The sequence below is a fragment of the Colossoma macropomum genome, unplaced genomic scaffold (genome assembly GCF_904425465.1).
Source record: "Colossoma macropomum unplaced genomic scaffold, Colossoma_macropomum, whole genome shotgun sequence".
Taxonomy (NCBI): Eukaryota; Metazoa; Chordata; class Actinopteri; order Characiformes; family Serrasalmidae; genus Colossoma; species Colossoma macropomum.
The window spans coordinates 9,316,625-9,335,452 of NW_023494801.1; the positions used below are offsets into that span (position 1 = coordinate 9,316,625).

At 37.9% G+C, this 18,828-nt stretch overlaps 1 protein-coding gene across 1 annotated transcript in view; it reads right to left on the reverse strand.

Moving 5' to 3' along the window:
- Window positions 1–923: 923 nt before the first annotated feature.
- cavin1a (caveolae associated protein 1a) overlaps window positions 924–18,828 on the reverse strand; it is a 31,397-nt gene continuing 13,492 nt past the window's right edge. The window contains exon 2 of the mRNA XM_036590588.1: window positions 924–5,574. Within this exon, the coding sequence (XP_036446481.1) occupies window positions 4,873–5,574 (702 nt within the window). The 3' untranslated portion in view covers window positions 924–4,872. The remainder of the gene's footprint in view (window positions 5,575–18,828) is intronic.

An 18,828-nucleotide genomic window follows, 5' to 3' on the forward strand; every position in this document is an offset into this window, starting at 1 on the left:
CCATGGTTATATGGTAGCTTGCTGAAACAGTCTACACTGTTGGATCAGTCATAAAAAAAACCCTACAGTTAATGACCAAAATGGCAACATGTACAGGGAACTGACATTTTGCCTTTTAAAAGTCCATTTCTGTGCAAATATCTTCCATCAATAATATTAAATGTTTTAATATGTACATGTATATATTTCTGTTCTTAGTGTTCATTAGTACACAATAATGGGATATAACTGTTTTTCTTTAAGCAAGGTTTCTCCCTAGTTTGTTCTATTGTGAAAAGGTTTTGTATACTTCTAAAGTAAGATATAGTGATACAGATACCCACCTCTATTCAGTGGGGTACAGAGCTGCCCCCAGTTCTGGATTCAAAACACTGAAACCACACCCTTAGGTTATTGTACAAAATAAGAATGAGTATTTTACCTTCACTGATATTCTTTTTCATTACGCACTCATTAGCCAGTGTTATAGTACAGCTTAGTCACTTGTGTTTCGATGCCTGAGATGGAGAAGACTGAAATTTATGTGCTTAACTGTGAAGTATAGAATATGCATCACTCCGTACAATAAAGCAAGTCACCCCCGTTCTGTTCTTTATCAGGTCTTACCATAAGATGGAAATAATATCAAGACTGTGGAGAACATCAACACTTCTTGTTCTATGACCTGTAGAAGCCTATGGTAGGTTAAGTTTCTGTGCTCAAAATGTTTGAGTGAATACTGAGAACAGACTGCACGAAAAAATGGTGTCTGCTTTGTCAGTTATTTCCAACCACTCAACCTTCTGCCTGACCTTTAACTATTAATCTGCTACAACAGAAAAGATAACAGCTATATATAAACTTTCATACTGAGGTGTGACTGGAGAAGAAATAAGATGAAAAGTGAGGAAAGTGGAGGACACAACACAGAGGGAAAGAAAAACTGAGTGAAACAGAGTGAAACACATTCCTGTGTAGTGTTTCACATGTTTATTTTCAGTTTCACAATAACTAATCTAAACATAGATTTTTTTATTTAGCTACTTAATGCAGTGTACATGTTTTCCATTCACTCAAAAATCTCACTGAAGCCCATACAGATGGCCATAAGCCTTGGATAAGAGTGCAGCAAACTCAGGACCTGGGCTCGTTGACCTTGGGCGGTATCCTAGGCGACAGGCTAGCCACAGTGATCCTTGTGGCAGACGGACAGGAAATGAAACCAAATCCTGAATAATAGTTTGGGGTCAGACCTAAATTAGCTGTGTTCCAGTTACTCCATGGTAAGCAGTGTGTTTTCGCTATAAAGACCAATAAATGTGTAAAATATCTGTCAGAATAAAGAACGTATTGTTGCTGTCGTAACAAAACCTCATATCTTTTTAGCTTTATGTGGGTTTAAGGGAAACTCCGGCCAAAATGAAAATTGTAACCATTGTTAAAGCTCCTGTAAACATACCTACTCGCCATATACAGCAGTGCTGCAGTGGTCTCTGGAGTGAGTATTACTGGTTTAAAGGCAAATAATAGCTCATTCTGATCTATATATCTTGAAGGTGGAAGACTACAAGTGCTTTTTGGGTGGGAATAATAATATATAATAATATATATTAAATTATAGAAAATTATAATAAATCTAACATTTCTTTAACTGAATAATTCCTTTACCAAAGAAAAAAAATGCGGTTAGTGCTTTACTGCTAATGCTACTTAACACCACAGGTGGCATTATTAGCCTGTAGATCAGTGGTTAGCAGTCAGGATTTGTTGAGAGTTGTGGTGTTTTTTATTGCCTGTGTGATTTATTTGCCTAATGCACACTGGGTATTGTAGTGGGAGAGTGACAACAACTAAAACACAATACAATATCATGAATTCTGTCAAACTGATGACTGAGGGGTACAATGCTACGTTACAGAGTAACATAACAAGTAATGTATGCTAGTTTTAGGCCGGAATGCCCTTTAATGTCCTGAGACTTAATTCTAAGTAATTTTGGACCATTTCTATTGGTCCATTCATCATGCAATTAACGAAATGCCAAAGAAATTAACAACAAAAATAAAGTTATGAGGTTTTGACGTCATACAGCACCATTACTTAAGAGTGAAATGATGTAATATAGCTGTGAGTAAATTGTAAATGTACAAATACAATAAAAAAGTCAGTTTTTGACATTGTGAATATACTGCAAATAAAACCACACATTCTTTGCACATGTTAACAGACAGTTTCCCATAGGCCCCTGGCTACTTTTCTGACTCTGCATTAATGTGTTACATGTATAGAAAACATGAAAACCTTATGACTGTGAACATGCATTTATTATGTACAGGGTAACCACTACAGCACTCTATTCAGCCAATTGAAACTGGCTGCTATTGTAATATCTATGAATTAAAGCAGATCTCTAAAATCTGTGACAAATAGAAGCTAAATGTACAGTGACACCCCAACAATCCAACATCCATTTAACTAACCCAGTGCTGAAATACTGTATTTGATGATCTTCAAATCATTTTCAGTTTCAACAAGAAAAAAAAAACCCCACAACATTCATATGCACACAGTCATTCAGTAAGCATCAAGAAGTAAAAGAAATGGCTGTGTTAGTTATTCCTCAGTAGTTTTTCACTGATCTTTTAGCACTTCCACTTTCATTTTTCATAATCATTCATAATAAATAAATGAATAATCATTCATACACAGCGTTCCGTTTTTGTTCCAAAGGACCCGCACACTCTTATTTGTTATGAAACCCTGAAGAACGTATCCGCGCAATGGAAACTAGGAGCCCAGTTCTCAAGTGCTTTAACCTATGTTCACTTCTTGCGTTGACAAACAAGAAGAAGCCATCAAAAGACAAGTCTGTCATCTTCAGAGTTGGGTCTAAGTCCACTACAAGTAAAATACAAAGCATTCTGAAATTACAGTGTTCCTGGTTTATTCATACTGGCTATAGTGCCAGTAACTCCTCAAGCAATTTTTGTTTAGATCTCAATTTTGTTGCTAAAGCATTTCAATGCATAAAGAGGAAATCTACTGTGAAAATATGGCTACAGATGAGCTTAGATTTAAGCTTAAAATGTATACCAGTAATGCTGGAGCAAGTACTTAGCATATGACCACTCAGTTCACCCGTGAAATACTGAAAATCAGTGCTACAATCTGACTTTTCCTTATCAGTTATTTGTAAATTAATGCAACGTCTACATAATCAATTAACATCTGAAAAAAGGACTGCTCAGTAATTGCTATCTTCAGTGATATCAGTGTTGGTATTGGTATCAAAAACACTGAACGATACCCAGGCCTAGTGGAGACGGGTGTTATCAGCTGAATTACATTAAATATGCCATCTAAAGCAGCTGCATTGTTTGAATGTCACGAGACACACTCGTAGCTCCCACTCCCTATTTTTATTAATACAATGTTTGCCCAAATTATTGTGAAAATATCAAATTGTGAACCCAGTATTGTAAATGAAACCGTGTACTCTTACACCCCTAGTCTTTAGGGTCTGCCCAGTTCAAAATACATCCTGGACAGTCGTTATTGATTCTAGCCATAATGGACCCTATACTTTTCCTGTTCCTCTTCCAACACCCCTCTCCAAATCACTAGCCAACTGACCATTTGCAAAATAATGGCTGACATGGCTCTCATCCAGAATTGTCTCTAAACTGGACTTCCTCCATCACACGCAATAACAAGTGAAACTGACACTGGCAGTAAATTACATTGAATTATTAAGCAAAGAAAGGTGTTACTGATGAACATGTGATAATCTGGAGGGTGTGTTATTCCCCCAGCAGAATCTTTTGGATTAATCTATGTGGAAGATCACACTCACAGCTCAGTGCCACAACTACGGACAGGCTGACTCTCAGGTAACTTAAGCTAAACTTTATCTGGGTTACTAGATTTGCTTTAATACATTTTATTGTGATGTCTAGCGACAAATGATGTTACAACGCAATGTTAAGATCAGATAGTTAACTAAATTAGCTTTTCTGCTGCTCATCTTAACCTAGCTGTTGACAGTTTGATGAATCAGTCAGATTAAGTAGGACTGTACAGTCAGAAACATTCTGTGTAAAGACAGAGATTAATGCACTCGTACACATTATCATTTCTATTGTTTCTTTAAAGTATGCTAAAAGACCTTGTGTGTACGAAGGCATATCTTTCTCAGCATCTTCTCTGACTAGCTCCAGTGTTGGCTTTTGCATTAGCTGATCTGAAAGGAGAGCTTTTAGCTCAGTCTTCCTCCTTATTAGACATGAAAACCTTCCACTTTAAAGTTCAGTACCTAAAAGATTCCCTGGTTTGATCAATATGAACATGGTTTCCACAATCTTAAATCTCTTAGTCATATTTTGTCTATTCTTAAACATGTAAGGCTGCACTGAACATGTAAAGCCAGTTTATTTTTCAATAATAAAATGTTTTCAGGGGTACTCATCGTTCTCCTAAAGTTTTAGTCGGTTAGCACTAATGATACAGATGCTAGCAGATAGCCTGAGCTAAAGGTTTGATGGGCATAGCAACCATAACTAAAGGAGACTTGACTTTCCAGAATTTTGCAAACGGTCAATCATCATCTATATAAGGAGAATTTGGTGTATTACAGAAAAACAAACACTAAACCGTGTAAGATTCAGAAAACTGCAATTAAAAACAACTGGTTAGGGGGTGCTATTACAGATAAAAGCATTCTTTCCCATAAACATTTCAGTCTGCCCTTCAATCCAACATGCTTTTGCATTATTGTCAAGACTTTTCACGAACATATCCGTGGTATACATTCACTTATCCTTCATATTTATCTCTGGACTTCTGCGTCACATGACCATTTTATTTGTCCCACTCTCGGGGGCTGCTACGTTGGATTCACTGGCTCGCTTTCTCGCCTGCCTGTGCTGTATCCTGAATCACCAGCCTGGATTCCTCCAGCACAGCTTCCAACTCTGGGCTGCTCAGGTTGACCAGCTGGCCCTCCTGCACCTCCAGGTCCTCCTTGGCCTCCTCTTGCTCTGGTTCCTCCTTCTCAGGCTCGGCTTCTGGCTCAGGCTCCACTTCTCCCTCGCGGATCTTCTTCACGTAGAAAGTGAAAGGAGGCACGCGGTAAGTTGTGGTTTTAGAGCGTGCGTAGACCGCGTGCTCTGGCGAGAGGGATTTCTTCAGCTTGTCGCGGGACATGCGCAGCTTCTCCTTCCGCTCGGTGTTGGGTGTGATCCTTGTCCCCAGCTTACCCATCTTCTTGCCCAGGCTCAGTCTGGTCTTCTGCAGGTTCTCCCTGGTCCTCAGGCGTGTTTTCTCTAGGTTCTCCTTGGTTCTCTGACGGGTCTTTTCCAGGTTCTCCTTGGTTCTCTGCCTGGTCTTCTCCATCTGCTCCTTGCTGAAGGCCTTCTTCAGCTCGTCCACGCGCTGCAGGCCGCTGCGTTTGATGCGCGCCGCCCGAGATTCCTCCACAATTTCCTCAATCTCCACCTCCTCTTCATCTCCTCGCTCCTCTTCTCCTCCTTCACTCAGAACCTGCTCACCTTCCTCACCTGCTGCCTCGGCCTTCTTGGTGCTCTTCAGCGGCTTTTCCTTAACAGAGAGAAAGGAAACTTTCATTTTTTTTTTAAATTTAAATTAACAGTTGCTTTAAACAGTTAAACTTTATACTGGCAACACTGTTCTCTGTACAAATATTCCAATGAAGCTAAGACAGATAAATAAGACATCATAATCAATAAAGATTTTAAGTATTTATTAAAGCGCAACAGTTATTTATTTTTCCTGTAATACAGTCACATGATACCCTTTTTGGTTTGAACTGATGATTGATTTGATTCTGCATGTCCTCAGCCTAGTTTCCCTACCGGAGCTGCAATGAACAAGTCTGGTTTCTGTATTGTTCAGCAAGGCTCAGTGTTGGAGGTACTGCCATTTTTTTTTTTAATTCAGAACATGTTTTCACATGCATTACTGTAATTAAGGGGGTGGAAATGGTATGAAAATGAATCAATGCAGTCTGTTTATAAACTGCCTAATGAAAGACTATAATCTACAAAGAGGTGAATACCTTGTCTCCCCCTACAGGACATTTAATATACTGGCTGATGCTGCATTTGATTCACTTGTTAACTCCGTCACTAGCGTTTGCTGTATAGTGAACTAACTGGAAAACGAGGATGAAATGGCTGAAAGATACTGGTGAAACCGATACTGTTGAGAATTCAAACAGCATTACAGCAGGTATGAGACATGTATGAGTAGTGCTCTATCTCTGTAAGAAGGAACAGTTTTAAATGCAGCATATGACTTACCACACTGCGGTCTACTACAATTTAAAGTCTTGTTTATTTATCTCTGATACACATATATATGTATGTATATATAATTTTTTTTATTTAGTCTCTTTACATGACTGAATTTTGAAAGACAATAAAAATATACATATTTATAAGAACAATAAAACTTTGATTACATTGATTAATCATCACCATCTGGGCTAAGTTTTAGACTATGATTCTGAACCCCACCGCTCTGTCTCTCTACTTTCGGCTATGAGTTAAAAACTAACTGACAGTTTAGTGCTGACTAAAAGATCAAGAAAATTATGCGTGCAAGAGTGGACACTTCACACCCATCGAAATGTACGTTTCATATCAAGCGTATGTACATGTGCTGTGAAACTGAAGCGCATGATTCATACTGAAAGAACCATATCTACAAAAGAGCAAAGTAAGCAAGATATGAGATCACAAGCACACAGTGACAGACTTCCTCGTGCCTAATAACAAACCATATCTTCATCTGATCATAAGCCGTTTCAGTCCAAAGTTGCTATCAGTTATAAAATCACTCATACTTACATGCGTGTATGTGCACCATGCACAATGCACTAATGCATCAGTGTGCACATACAAACTGTGTAAAAGTCAAATACCACCTTTCACTTATTCAATTTCCAGTCAAAACAGCCATTAAGTACAAGTTATTATTTTTTTCAGGAGATATTTGTAAAGAGGTTTGAAAGTTGCATAGAAAATGGGTCTCCTAACAACTGTGCAAGACCTGGTAGACCATCAAACCGTGAATGTGTTTGGGCTTACTTGGATTGTGAGAAGCAGAAAATTCAACCAAGTTCTAAGACTGAACTTTGGAGGTGTGAAAAAAAATATTGCTGCAGATTTCTTTGAAAAACTGAAAGCATGTCTCCTGAAATGAATGGAAGCTAAATGCATACTAATTTCTAAAACATTTGATATCATATATGCAGTTGTTGAGGTTTCTGTGAAATGAAACATGAATAACCTGTAATTAACGTCCATTTAAATAAAAATTAAATAAAAGAAGCATGGTCTCTGACTTTTGCAGTACTGTACATATATGTATACATATATATTTTGCAGTACTGTTCTATATGTATATATATATATATATATATATATATATATATATATATATATATATATAGACTAAAAACAGGCTAATAACTAAGATCACGTTTGAATTGTTCAGATTGAAATAAAATTGAATTGAAATAAATTGAAATAAAAGCTGTCGGGTAAAAATAATTTATCTAGATTAAATTGAATTACTCAATTAAAAAGAGCATCAATTAAAATGGACATTTTCAATGAATTAGCAATGATGAGTTGCCAATTTTTCATTCTTTTTAAAGTCAATTTTTTTATTCTGATCACTTAATTAATAATCAAAATAATTGGTAGGTTACTCAATTAGCAATAGAATCAATAGTTTATTAGTTTTGCACTGTAGCTCTGAATTTAACACTACCAGGAGTTTAAGCAACTTGTTTTGCAACGTGCTATAGCTGCAGAGAGTTGATAGAAATTGCCAAAGTGCTCCATCTGGTGGCCAACAGCAGGAAGAACACCCACAAGACCCTAATGATAAACGAGCATTCCTATGAAAGAGGAACTCTCTCTGCTCCCTGTCGACCATCAAGTCCTCATAAAATGTCCTCTGTTACCTTATGCGGCGTTGTGTGAGACCAAGACGAGAGTGTGCGTGTGTGTGTGTGTTTATTTTAGGGTCGCCTTTCCTGCTGCCTGGATTCCATCTGCGCCATTCCCTCATTCCCTGGACCTCAGCCACCAATGCCACCCCCCTCACCCCCAAGGCCTGATCAGTATCTCCTGCAGCACCCTAACAAATAAATACTGATGCTGTCACCATGGCAACAGTCAGCACCGCAGCCTGCTAAAGCTAGAGGGCAGCAGCAGCAGCTTCACTAGAGATTCATGGATTGGGGGCTAAGCTTTTACTAGGGGGCTAAGCTTTTACTCAACACATTTCTGTTCATCAGGAACTTTTAGAGGAGCAATAGATTGATTTAAAATGGCTATTTGGTCAAGCTGGCACACAGTAAATCAGTAAATCAAGCAACACTGTCTTCACTCTCATTGATAAGCTGCAGATCGTAAATATGTAATTCAAATACACAGATTATGAACTGGTTGTGTCTCAATTGGTGCAGTTAGAAATAATGTCATTTTGTTCTGTAAGTTGCACTTACATGTTTATTAACCTAGGTTAGGTAGCAGAATTTCATGGTCACAGTAGCATCTGATAACACAGTTACATTTTCTCAAGAAAAAAATGTTTTTTAAGGCTCACAAATGAGGATATATTAAGGGAATAATGAAAACTTAAAAGCTGGAAGCTTAAACAACTCTCGCTCGCTTTCTTCCTGATCACTAACCTCCATCAGATCTGCTCCTTCGGTCCTGTCAGTCACTTTTAGCTTCTTTCTCTCCCTCTCCTCGTCTTTAGCATCATGTTCATTTTATTAAATTCAGATTTACGTGAACTTACTAATGAGAGATCAATCTGGTCATTTTGTGTTTGAGCTGGCAATGTTTCTCACCTTACTCTGCCCTTTCAGAGCTGCTGCATCATAATTTCCACCTCCAGATTGAAGGATATTAAACTGCTAGGATCAACACTGTGACCTTTTCACTAACTGTAAACAGTTTATGGCTGATACTGTGGAGACTGTTCTAAATACTGTATATCAAAAAGCAAAATACTATAAAAAGCTGTAAATAGCGTTATTTCTATCTCTTTCACTCGTTCACAGTCTTCAGTGTCTGTAGTTTCCTAATATTACTTCTTGTTAGCTAGCTAACGTTACTGTTGTATACAGCTAACGTGAGCCTTTTATTTACCTCATTTTAACCTAAAGTTAGCTAACAAGCACATAGGTTAAAACTCAAGCCAGCTACATTGACCAAATCCATACTGTGTAGGCATTTTCACTCTGTAACTACTCGCCCTGTATATTATATATTTTTTTACAAATGTTTAATGTTTGATTTAGTGAACCTTTAGCCTAAACCCTGTTACAACTTCTACGGCTGCGAATGACATTACTTAGCAGAGCTGGCAGCACCAGAGACCCTCCCCTGTGTCTCATATGATTGGTTTACAACATAAGAGGTCTGATATGATTGGTTTACAACTTAAAAGATCCGATATCATTGGCCGATTGCTTTCTCTCCATAATCTCTGGTAGCACAGCAGAAGCTCTCCTAAAACCGGCCTAGCGGCGCCCCAGACAGCCGTAAACAAGTGTTGTAAGAACGTGTGAGTGTGAGACATTCACAGAGCAGTGCAGAGATGTGTACAAGAGAGAGTGTGAATTTGTGTGCACTGCTGTAAGTGTTTCAGTTTAAATGTGACACATTGTGTGTGTGTGTGTGTGTGTGTGTGTGTATTAGCACAGGGATGTATTAAAGGGCCCATATCTTACATTTTGTTCATCTATTCCATTTTTAAGATTTTTTATGGATTTATGCACCAACCATTTCCAGCCCCTTAAACAGCCTGTTTTTGTTACTGTGCTTTAAGACTCTTATATGTAAATGATCTCTGCTTTGATTAGCTGCCCTGTGTTTTGCCTCTTTCATAAAGCAATCAGGGCTGAAACATCTTATAACTTCAGTATGAATGGGTGGAGTTAAAGTTCTGTAGGCTTAATAGGTGGATATATGGGGAGTATATGGGGAGTAATTTGGTCAATCATATTACTAGCAGAAATTAGCATCAGAAAGGTGGATTTTTTTTCTGGAGTTCTGACATTTGTGGCCTAGCTTCAGTAGTCATGGTCTGCCACTGCTGACAACCATACAACCTTGTATGAAGAAGCTAGTAGACTGTGTGCTGCAGTTAGCATTTGCACAATAGAAAGAGTTTTTCATTTGTCCTTGTTAATTAGAAATAACCTTGTTACCAAGATCTATTACTGTTAAAGGGCTTATAAAATTGCCATTTTTACTGTGACTGTTTTCCACAAAACTATGGGTAACTATCGTGGCATTGTGTGCATGTGTAAAAGTTAGCAGAGACCTCACAAAAGTTTCTTTAACGCTACAGCTCCTTTTCCACAGCAGCAACAGTACTGACTCTACCAAGACTCAGTGTTGATCTTTAAAAGAATAATTAAGCAAATATTCACACAGTTTTTCTTTACCATAAACGTAGTTAACCAGCCAACATGTTTTCCATAGTTTTGTGACTTGACTGAAGTTTGCTTCTTTTTTTTCACTGGAGCTACAAGGTCAATAACTACATGAATGACAAAAATTAAAGAATAGGTGGCATCTACCTCCAGCCAGGCGTTTCCCTCTTACAATACATAACCAACCAAGGACATACTGTACAGTCATTGTCATTATAGGACAGTCTGTCCACTGGACAGCCATCTTGGCAACACCCCTGAGTGGTTATTTCCTCATAAAAGACCAGGCTATCTTTAAATAAGGAGAGACTTATGATCTCGAAACTGAAAGCCACATTAATGTTTCAAAAACAAACCTGAAATCACTGATAAAATCTGACAAAACAGCAGAAATGGTTTGTATCGTTTGCCTCAAATTATGCAAGCAGGGCGTTCCTGCTTGCAACTTTACCAGCAAGCTGATTGTTTTTTTGTTTTTGTTTTTTGGGGTTTTCTTTCCCACCATGTTTAGCACAATGAGTATTCCCATTCGTTCCTTTATAATGTCTCCCATACAGTGTAGTGTGTAAACAACTGAAAACTGACAACTCTTTTATTGTATTATCTTTGTAGTCCACCACATAGTTTGAGAGTATTTACACCTATATTGGGTGAATCACAAAGAAATCACAGATTACCCCAATTTCCAGGCACCAGTATTTGGACACTTGGCTGGTCAGAAGATTCTTGGCCAGCTGTGTGTTGTTGCAGCATTAGTTCATGCACAAGAGAACTAAAAAAAGGTCCAAAGATGATTCTAGACATTTACACCTACATGTAGAGTCTGTCACTGTTGTACATCTACTGGCAATACCAGTAAGGCAAGCCAACATGAGGCTGAAACTTTCATTTTTTCACCCAATTTCCATTCTTAGTGAATTAGCAACAGGAACCAGCCAAGCTGGTCATGGAACACTGAACACAGCAGTAGATCCATCATGATGAAACACTGTTGTTTGCACATTTCAACTGCTAACATGTAAAGAAAATTGTTCAGAGAGGTTTAATGTGAAGTAGTGCATAGAAGAGAAATGTACTGTCTCTGATTTCCTTGTGGTGGTGGAGATAGGAATTATGGGTTGCCATGTCTACATTGTAAAGCTTCCAAACTGTCATAAAACAATATCTCAGGCATCAGGTAGTGTATTTATTACACATTAAGTCTGTGAGGGAGCTTTTAGAGGCATTACACTCTTCAGATATCTGGTTCCTATCACCACCACTGTGAACAGTTCTGACCAGGTTTCTCTAAAACAGAGTGTTTCACATCAAACCACTCTAAATGACTTTGTTTACACCTTAACCAAGTAATAATGCAGAAATGTTGAGTTTTTCAGGGCCAGAAAGTAGACTGTTCTTAACTGGTTGTAATTATGCAACCTCAACCCCAATGAGAATTTAACCTACGTAAGACAAGGACTAAATTCATCTACCTCACAGAAAGTTATTACACGAAATCGTTATGAAAACGTTGCCTTTTTGCGATAGGAGGGTTTGGTTCTAAAAGATGCAGTGTTACAAAAGCTTTGAGATACATATTGGCCTAAAATGTATTTATACAGAGCAGAGAGGTTGTAAGGCAAACCAGTATCCAAGAAAACTGATTTTTGTTTTCCAGATTTTACATTATATATGAAGTGTATGAAGTGTGGGTTCCATTATAAAGTAAAATTAAGCATCAAACCATTCTGAATGACTTTGTTTACATCTCAATTACTGGATTATGCAAAAATCACAGAAGAATTCCCCTTTATTACCTTGCAGAGCATCATAAGGGCAGACACTAAGCATCTGATATTGTCTGTTAATTGCAGAATTGATGCAGTCATCAATTATAAAGTACTTACAATCATTAGTTATATATTGTCCATTCAAACTGGCTTATGAAAGGCCACGATTCCTACATCCAATATTTATGTAATATTCTTTACTACAGACGTACAGAGCCAAAACTCCAGAAAAACGGTCAGTGTCGAGTTACGACACTGCACATGGCATCTTGTTGTCATTCGTACAGCACTTTAATGGTAGTAATATGACACCTCTTAATACAGCCCCTCACTGTGCTGCCAATTTATCTGATGACATATTAAAATCAACAAGTGCTTGTGTGGCTGTTTTAGACAAATGACCTCACTACACACTTAGCAGCTGTTCGTGGGACAGTGTAACAAGACAGCCCTGATCTAAACAACAGCACCAAAGAGCTACATCATATACACAAAACCGTTCACTGAGGCTGGTAAGACTTAGTGCTTGAGCCACAATAGTTGATAACTAACATGAAGTGTATAGATAAGGTGTATAATTTTTTTGTTTTTCTACTTTTTTTGCTTAAAGTGGTAACTTTAGAGGATATATATATATATATCCTCTAAAGTTACGACTTTATACACACACACACACACACACACAAACACTATATGAATATACTGAACACTACACTCTAACATACCTGTGGTTTCAAACAATAAAATAATAATGAAAATAATAAAGAATAAAATTTTAAAAAATTGCTTTTTGCTCCAGCCCTACTGTACATACAGTAAAGCAATATGCAATAAGTAAATTGAAACTGATATCTTGTGAAAAGGCGAGCATGTGTGTGAGAGAGAGAGTGGCAGTGTGTCTCTGGAGGGAGGGATGAAAGGCATACTGAGGATGAGTGAGAGAGCAGCTGCTCTGTGGGGTCCGGTGCAGCTGCTCCTGCACTGCCGCAGAACGGCAAATTCTTCTAGAAAAGCTGCTACTTCAGTGACCATAACCCTCTCAACACTTTCCCACCGTTGAGCATAAGGTTGGGGTGGAGTGTGTGTTGAGCAGTGGGTTAGGCTTTGAGTATGTGATATTTTTAGGGCTAGGGAGAAGTTGAACTGAAAACATATTTAGTCCAATCAAGCGAGTTAATGATGAATTAAGCATTAACAAAGCATCTGGTACAGCAGCACAATGCACTGTTTGTTTGGGTGACTTGCACATCTGTGAAGGCACCATTAATGCATTTTGAGCAACATATTTTTCCTTATAGATGAGGTCTTTTTCAGAGACATCCATGCTTATTTCAACATGACAACACCAAGCCACATTCTGCATGTTTTACAACAGCATGGCTGCGTCATCAGAGAGTGTGGGTCCTACACTGGCCTTTGTGCAGTCCAGACCTGTCTCTCATTGAAAACGTGGGCAAAACACGACAATATATAACAGAAGAATGGCAAAAAAATTTGGCCTTCGAAACTGTATCAACTGTCTTCGGCCCCCAAGCAATTATTAAGTGCTGTTAAGAGGAAAGGTGATGTAACACAGTGGTAAACATGCTCCTCCATGCACTTTTTGGAGCATGTTGCAGGTATCAAATTTTGAAGGAGTGTATATTTACAAAAACAATGAAGTTCATAAGTTAAAACACCAAATATCATGTTTTTGTACCATTTTTAATTTAATACAGTTTAAACAGAATTTACTAATCACTGCTTTAACTTTTATTAGCTTTTCACATACTGTCCTAACTTTTTTGGAGTGAAAAGATGTTTCCAATAAATGACAGTCTTTCAAATCACATGCAAACACACATGCATGGGCACACAGGCAGCACCACAAACTCCAGTGTCTAGTCAGTCATTGGTTGCGTTGGCCACTGGGGGCTATATTAAGCTCTTGGCACTGAAATTGGAGCTGACTTCCATTTTAACACTATAACACCACAAGGTTTCATAATGTCAAACCGATAGAGGCTTTTCACCCATTTACCTTTATTAAAGGTGGTTCATCAACTGGCTACCCTACTGCAGAGGCATGGGAGTATGAGGGTTGCAGAATTAAGACCACTAAGAAGGAGGATGCAGAATAGATATGAGGGGGTGGGGAGGGGGGCTATGGTACAATCTTCATCACTGAGTACTGAGTTCCCTGAAGACTGAGCGGTGGAATGAGGACAGCTATCTATTGTAGGGACAGGCATGTCCCACTGCGAGTTATAAAGAAGGTGGCAGCTTCCTGAGGCCTTAGAAAAATGCTAACAGCACATATGTAGCTCTTGCACACACACACACACACACACACACACACACACACACACACACACACACACAGACCATCATTAAATAAGTTTATTATCCATATACAACTTATTCTGCTGGAGAAAAATATATAGTTGGATGCTGAGTTTTGGGCACCCCTGGTCAAATTACATGTTTTGCTGATCTTCTAAGTGAAAATAAGTTATTGCATCCTCAACAGAGAACACACATCTGCACAATTAATGCACAATTACTGTTTGCTGAATTTAACATATTAAAAAAAAAAAAACATGTATAAAGTGTGCCAAAACTTTTGCACAGGCTACATTTTGTGTTTCATTTTCCCCCAATATGTTTATTTACTCGGTAAATAAATAGAAATTCTGCACTGAAATGAGCAAAAAAGAAAAGACATATTTAAGCTTGTTCCCTGGAAAAGATGTGTGAACTTATTTATTACTAAAAAAAATAATAAAACGTGATTCTGAACCATTTCTATCGATCCATTCAGCGTAAGATTTTTACACAATGCAAATGCCAAAAGGAGCTTTCATATTAAGACAATTTTAGATATACTGTAATGTTGATAGTTGCGAGTGTCCAATTATGATATTTCATCATCAAACAGTTGCACGATCTAATTGGTTGTCAAGTATTCTACTCAGTTTTTTCATAGATGTATCTTTTTTGCTGAGCAGCAGTTGCTAAGTAACAACTCACTTTACACTGCAGTTAAGCGTCACTACGTTTCTACTTTAACAGATGCAAAAACAGAAAATGAACACATTAGATAATTTCTACAAGACAATGTTTGCCATCTGGTCTGTTTGGTCAGATTCTGAAGAAGACAGAAGACTTACATCAAATTCTGAACACGTCATTTTCCTGAAGGACACTTTTCAGCCAGCCGCTGTGACAGCAGACTAAACAAACTGGAATCAGGCAGGAATGAACAGATTTCAATTCAGCAAACAACATGGGCTGTGACCCGGTTTACAGACTGACTGGAGCAGAATGCCTTACATGTCAATCTGGCAAATATAGGAAAATCTGAGCCGAACCTGATATTGTGACAGACAACTAATTTTAGTGGAAGGAACTTAACGATTAAATTATGCAGACATTTTATAAAATCAGGTGGAATTCCCCTTTTAAGTGTTTCCCTGTGCCTGAATCACATTAGCCGATTAGCCTATTAGAGCTGAAAAAATGCCTTTCCTCGATGTGAACCCAAGCTTAAATAAAGAAAAGGATGATGATGACGAACTATATCCCAATTTGTTCATCTGAGATTGCCTTAATAGTTGTTATGTGAAATTGTGAGGGCAACAGAAAAGTGGAACGAGGCTGAGTCAGGCGGAGCCCTGGCAGCGGCGTCCACTCATGCGGCGGGACAGTATCACTATGCCTTCACCACTGCCCTGCCAACTCACAAGACCTGACCATACGATAGCATTAGCAAAACAGCAGCTAGCTCTAACACAGTCATTACAAGCAGGTGCCAATACTACGATGGACGAGTGAATGGAAGACTAGAGGAGGAGGGAGAGGAGGAACTGATGGGACAGATGGAAAAAGCACCTGAACTGAACTGCAGTCATGAAGAGGGCGAACTTACTGAAAATACAAGTTCATCAAATTAATGTGGTAAAGAAAATAATTGCTCAGGCATTGGAAGGCAGTCCTTGTCAGTAGGGGTGGGAAATACGACAGTATTTATTGTTATTGTGAAAAATTACATCACAATATGTCACATGATGTTTTTCTGGCTATGCTGTGGATATCGTCAGTACTTGTAGAACAGTGAACAACTACATATTTCACTACAATAAGAACATTGGGCCTCATTCACCAACCGTTCAGAAGAAGAAATTTCTTCTTAAAACTTTCATAAAGGTTCAGACATTTGCCAGTGTGTTTTTTTATTATTTTTTATTTGGGATTTGTTCTTATGTAAGAACAGAATCAACACACACTCAAGAGCACAAAGATGTGAACAGTTCTGCGGTTTAAGAACACACCATGAATCTGACGTAGACTTTTGCTTACAACCTTTCAATTTAAGTAAAAGCTTAGGAAGATACTGGTGAATAAGGCCCATTGTTAGTCCTGTTTATTTGGATTAGTGCAGTGCAGTATCCCAAATGTGGAATAAAAATAATTGTATTTATAGTTTTTGATAATATTTTTAAACATGGCATCACTGGTTCATCCTTTTCTGCTCCAACTTATTAAACTCAGAAAAAAAAAACATATCATGCATCTTGAAGATTCTATTTTTGCTAATTGCCCATCCCTTACTCTTCAATACAATGTCTGTTGTGCATAGTGTGGGTACATGTCTATGAACATTTGCATAATATGATGAATATTTTACTGTTTGTTTATTGTTGTGTAATTTTTAGATATTTTTCTGTTCTATTCTACTCTATGTTAACTCAATATTCTACCGAGAAACTGTTGATAGATTCATAATGGCTGGCACTGAAACTAGTGTCTAATATTTTTATGAAATGTTCCTGTATAGAGCAGAGTTATTCACTGCAGAGTTTGTTTTCCTGCTCCAGATTTAGGACATCTGATAACTATCTATTGCCTGGAGCCAGAACATGTCAGTTTCCTGTCTAATCGTCTGGAATTGGCCTCTTTTTAGCAGGAAGACTGCTTTAGAGCAGCAATTCTCAATTCCATACACTCTCCTCTAATACACACATCTGATCATCATAATTAACTGAGAGCAGATAAAAGCAGATGATTAGGATCTGATTTAAAGCTTTTCTGATTTAAAGTTTTTACTAAATATCTTTAACACATCTAAAACACATTTAATACTTCATTCAAACAACAATTCCTTCTTATAGTCATTACTGAATTTTATTTTTACATTGTAAGGAAGCTGCCATTTAGCTTTCCATTTTATATGAACATGACCATCTTAACGTAGGTGTATATATTGTTTTCTCAGAAGAGCGTTCTCATACCTTCACCTCTCATTGCTCTCTAGCAGCTCAGCACAAAGTCACAACATTTCATACATAGAGAGCCAACAGGGTCCTAGTTAATCTGGTAACATGGTTAAGTTGCTTACATTAATTAAAAAGTCGATTTCACTACAGGGCCTGCAGAAGCAGAAAGAGGTTAATTTATCTTTATCATATTCTTGGCCAGTTTTCCAGATCCAGTCTGTGATAATCAACTGCATGCTAAAGATGCATCAGACAGAGGTTAAGCTGGAATACGCTGCAGTAATCCTGCTATTTAGTGAGTTCAGCCTATTTAAAATTTAACCGCGTGTGGCTGTGTCCGGCTCTGTTGCTACAGGATTGAGTGTTGCCCCTGATGATCCAGGTTTAATTATAAAGCATCCATGTCAGAGCCCTGCCCTTCTGCAAGCGATCTGAAAGAATGCAGCTATTCCAGGACCTAAAAGAGAACAGCAGAGCACCTGCGACGCGTTATCAACTCCACACAAGCACATCACTCTCACTGTCCATCAGACAACCACACACAACACTCTCACTTCCTCTAGAGGCTGGACACTGGAATGTGACTAAGAGTGGGCGATATACCAAAAATATAATGCACAATATAGATCACGATATAGATTATATATATGAGGTCTGTGAGATTTACCAAAACGAGTGGACTTGATAAAATGATATGATATCATAATGGTCTGTCATTCAATCGGCTACGTGTTACTATGCAGTTACTATACTGCTTGTTGTTGTTGTTTTGCAGGCTCTCTATAATTTCTCACTAAATCTGTGTTTCTATGATGAATGCACCTGTTCAGAATTTGAAAAGCACTGATGGTCCTGATTCTATACTATTTATATACTGTACACTATAAAAGCATACTGTTTTATTACTTTTATTACACTTTATTACTTTTAAATTATTACACTGCAGAACTCAGACACCACCCTTGTATTTTATTTCCAGTCAAAATGGAAATTAAGTACAATGTGTTCTTTTTCCACCAGCATAGAAAAAGATAAACATATGCAGCTGTGTGCAAAAGTTTGGGCACTCCTGGTTAAATTACATGCTTTGTTGAAGATCACATGCTCTAGAGAGAACACACTTCTGCACATTTTAATGCACAGTTTTAATACAAAATGTGGCCTTTGCAAAAGTTATGGCACATTATATTTAATTCTTTCCCGATATTTTAAAAGAAAAAGGTCATATTTGAGTTTCTCTCTCTAAAGGTTGTGTTAACTTATTTTCAGGTAGAAAATCAACAACACTTGTAATCTGACAAGGGGTCCCCAAACTTTTGCATGCCGTTGCATTCAATAGAAAATT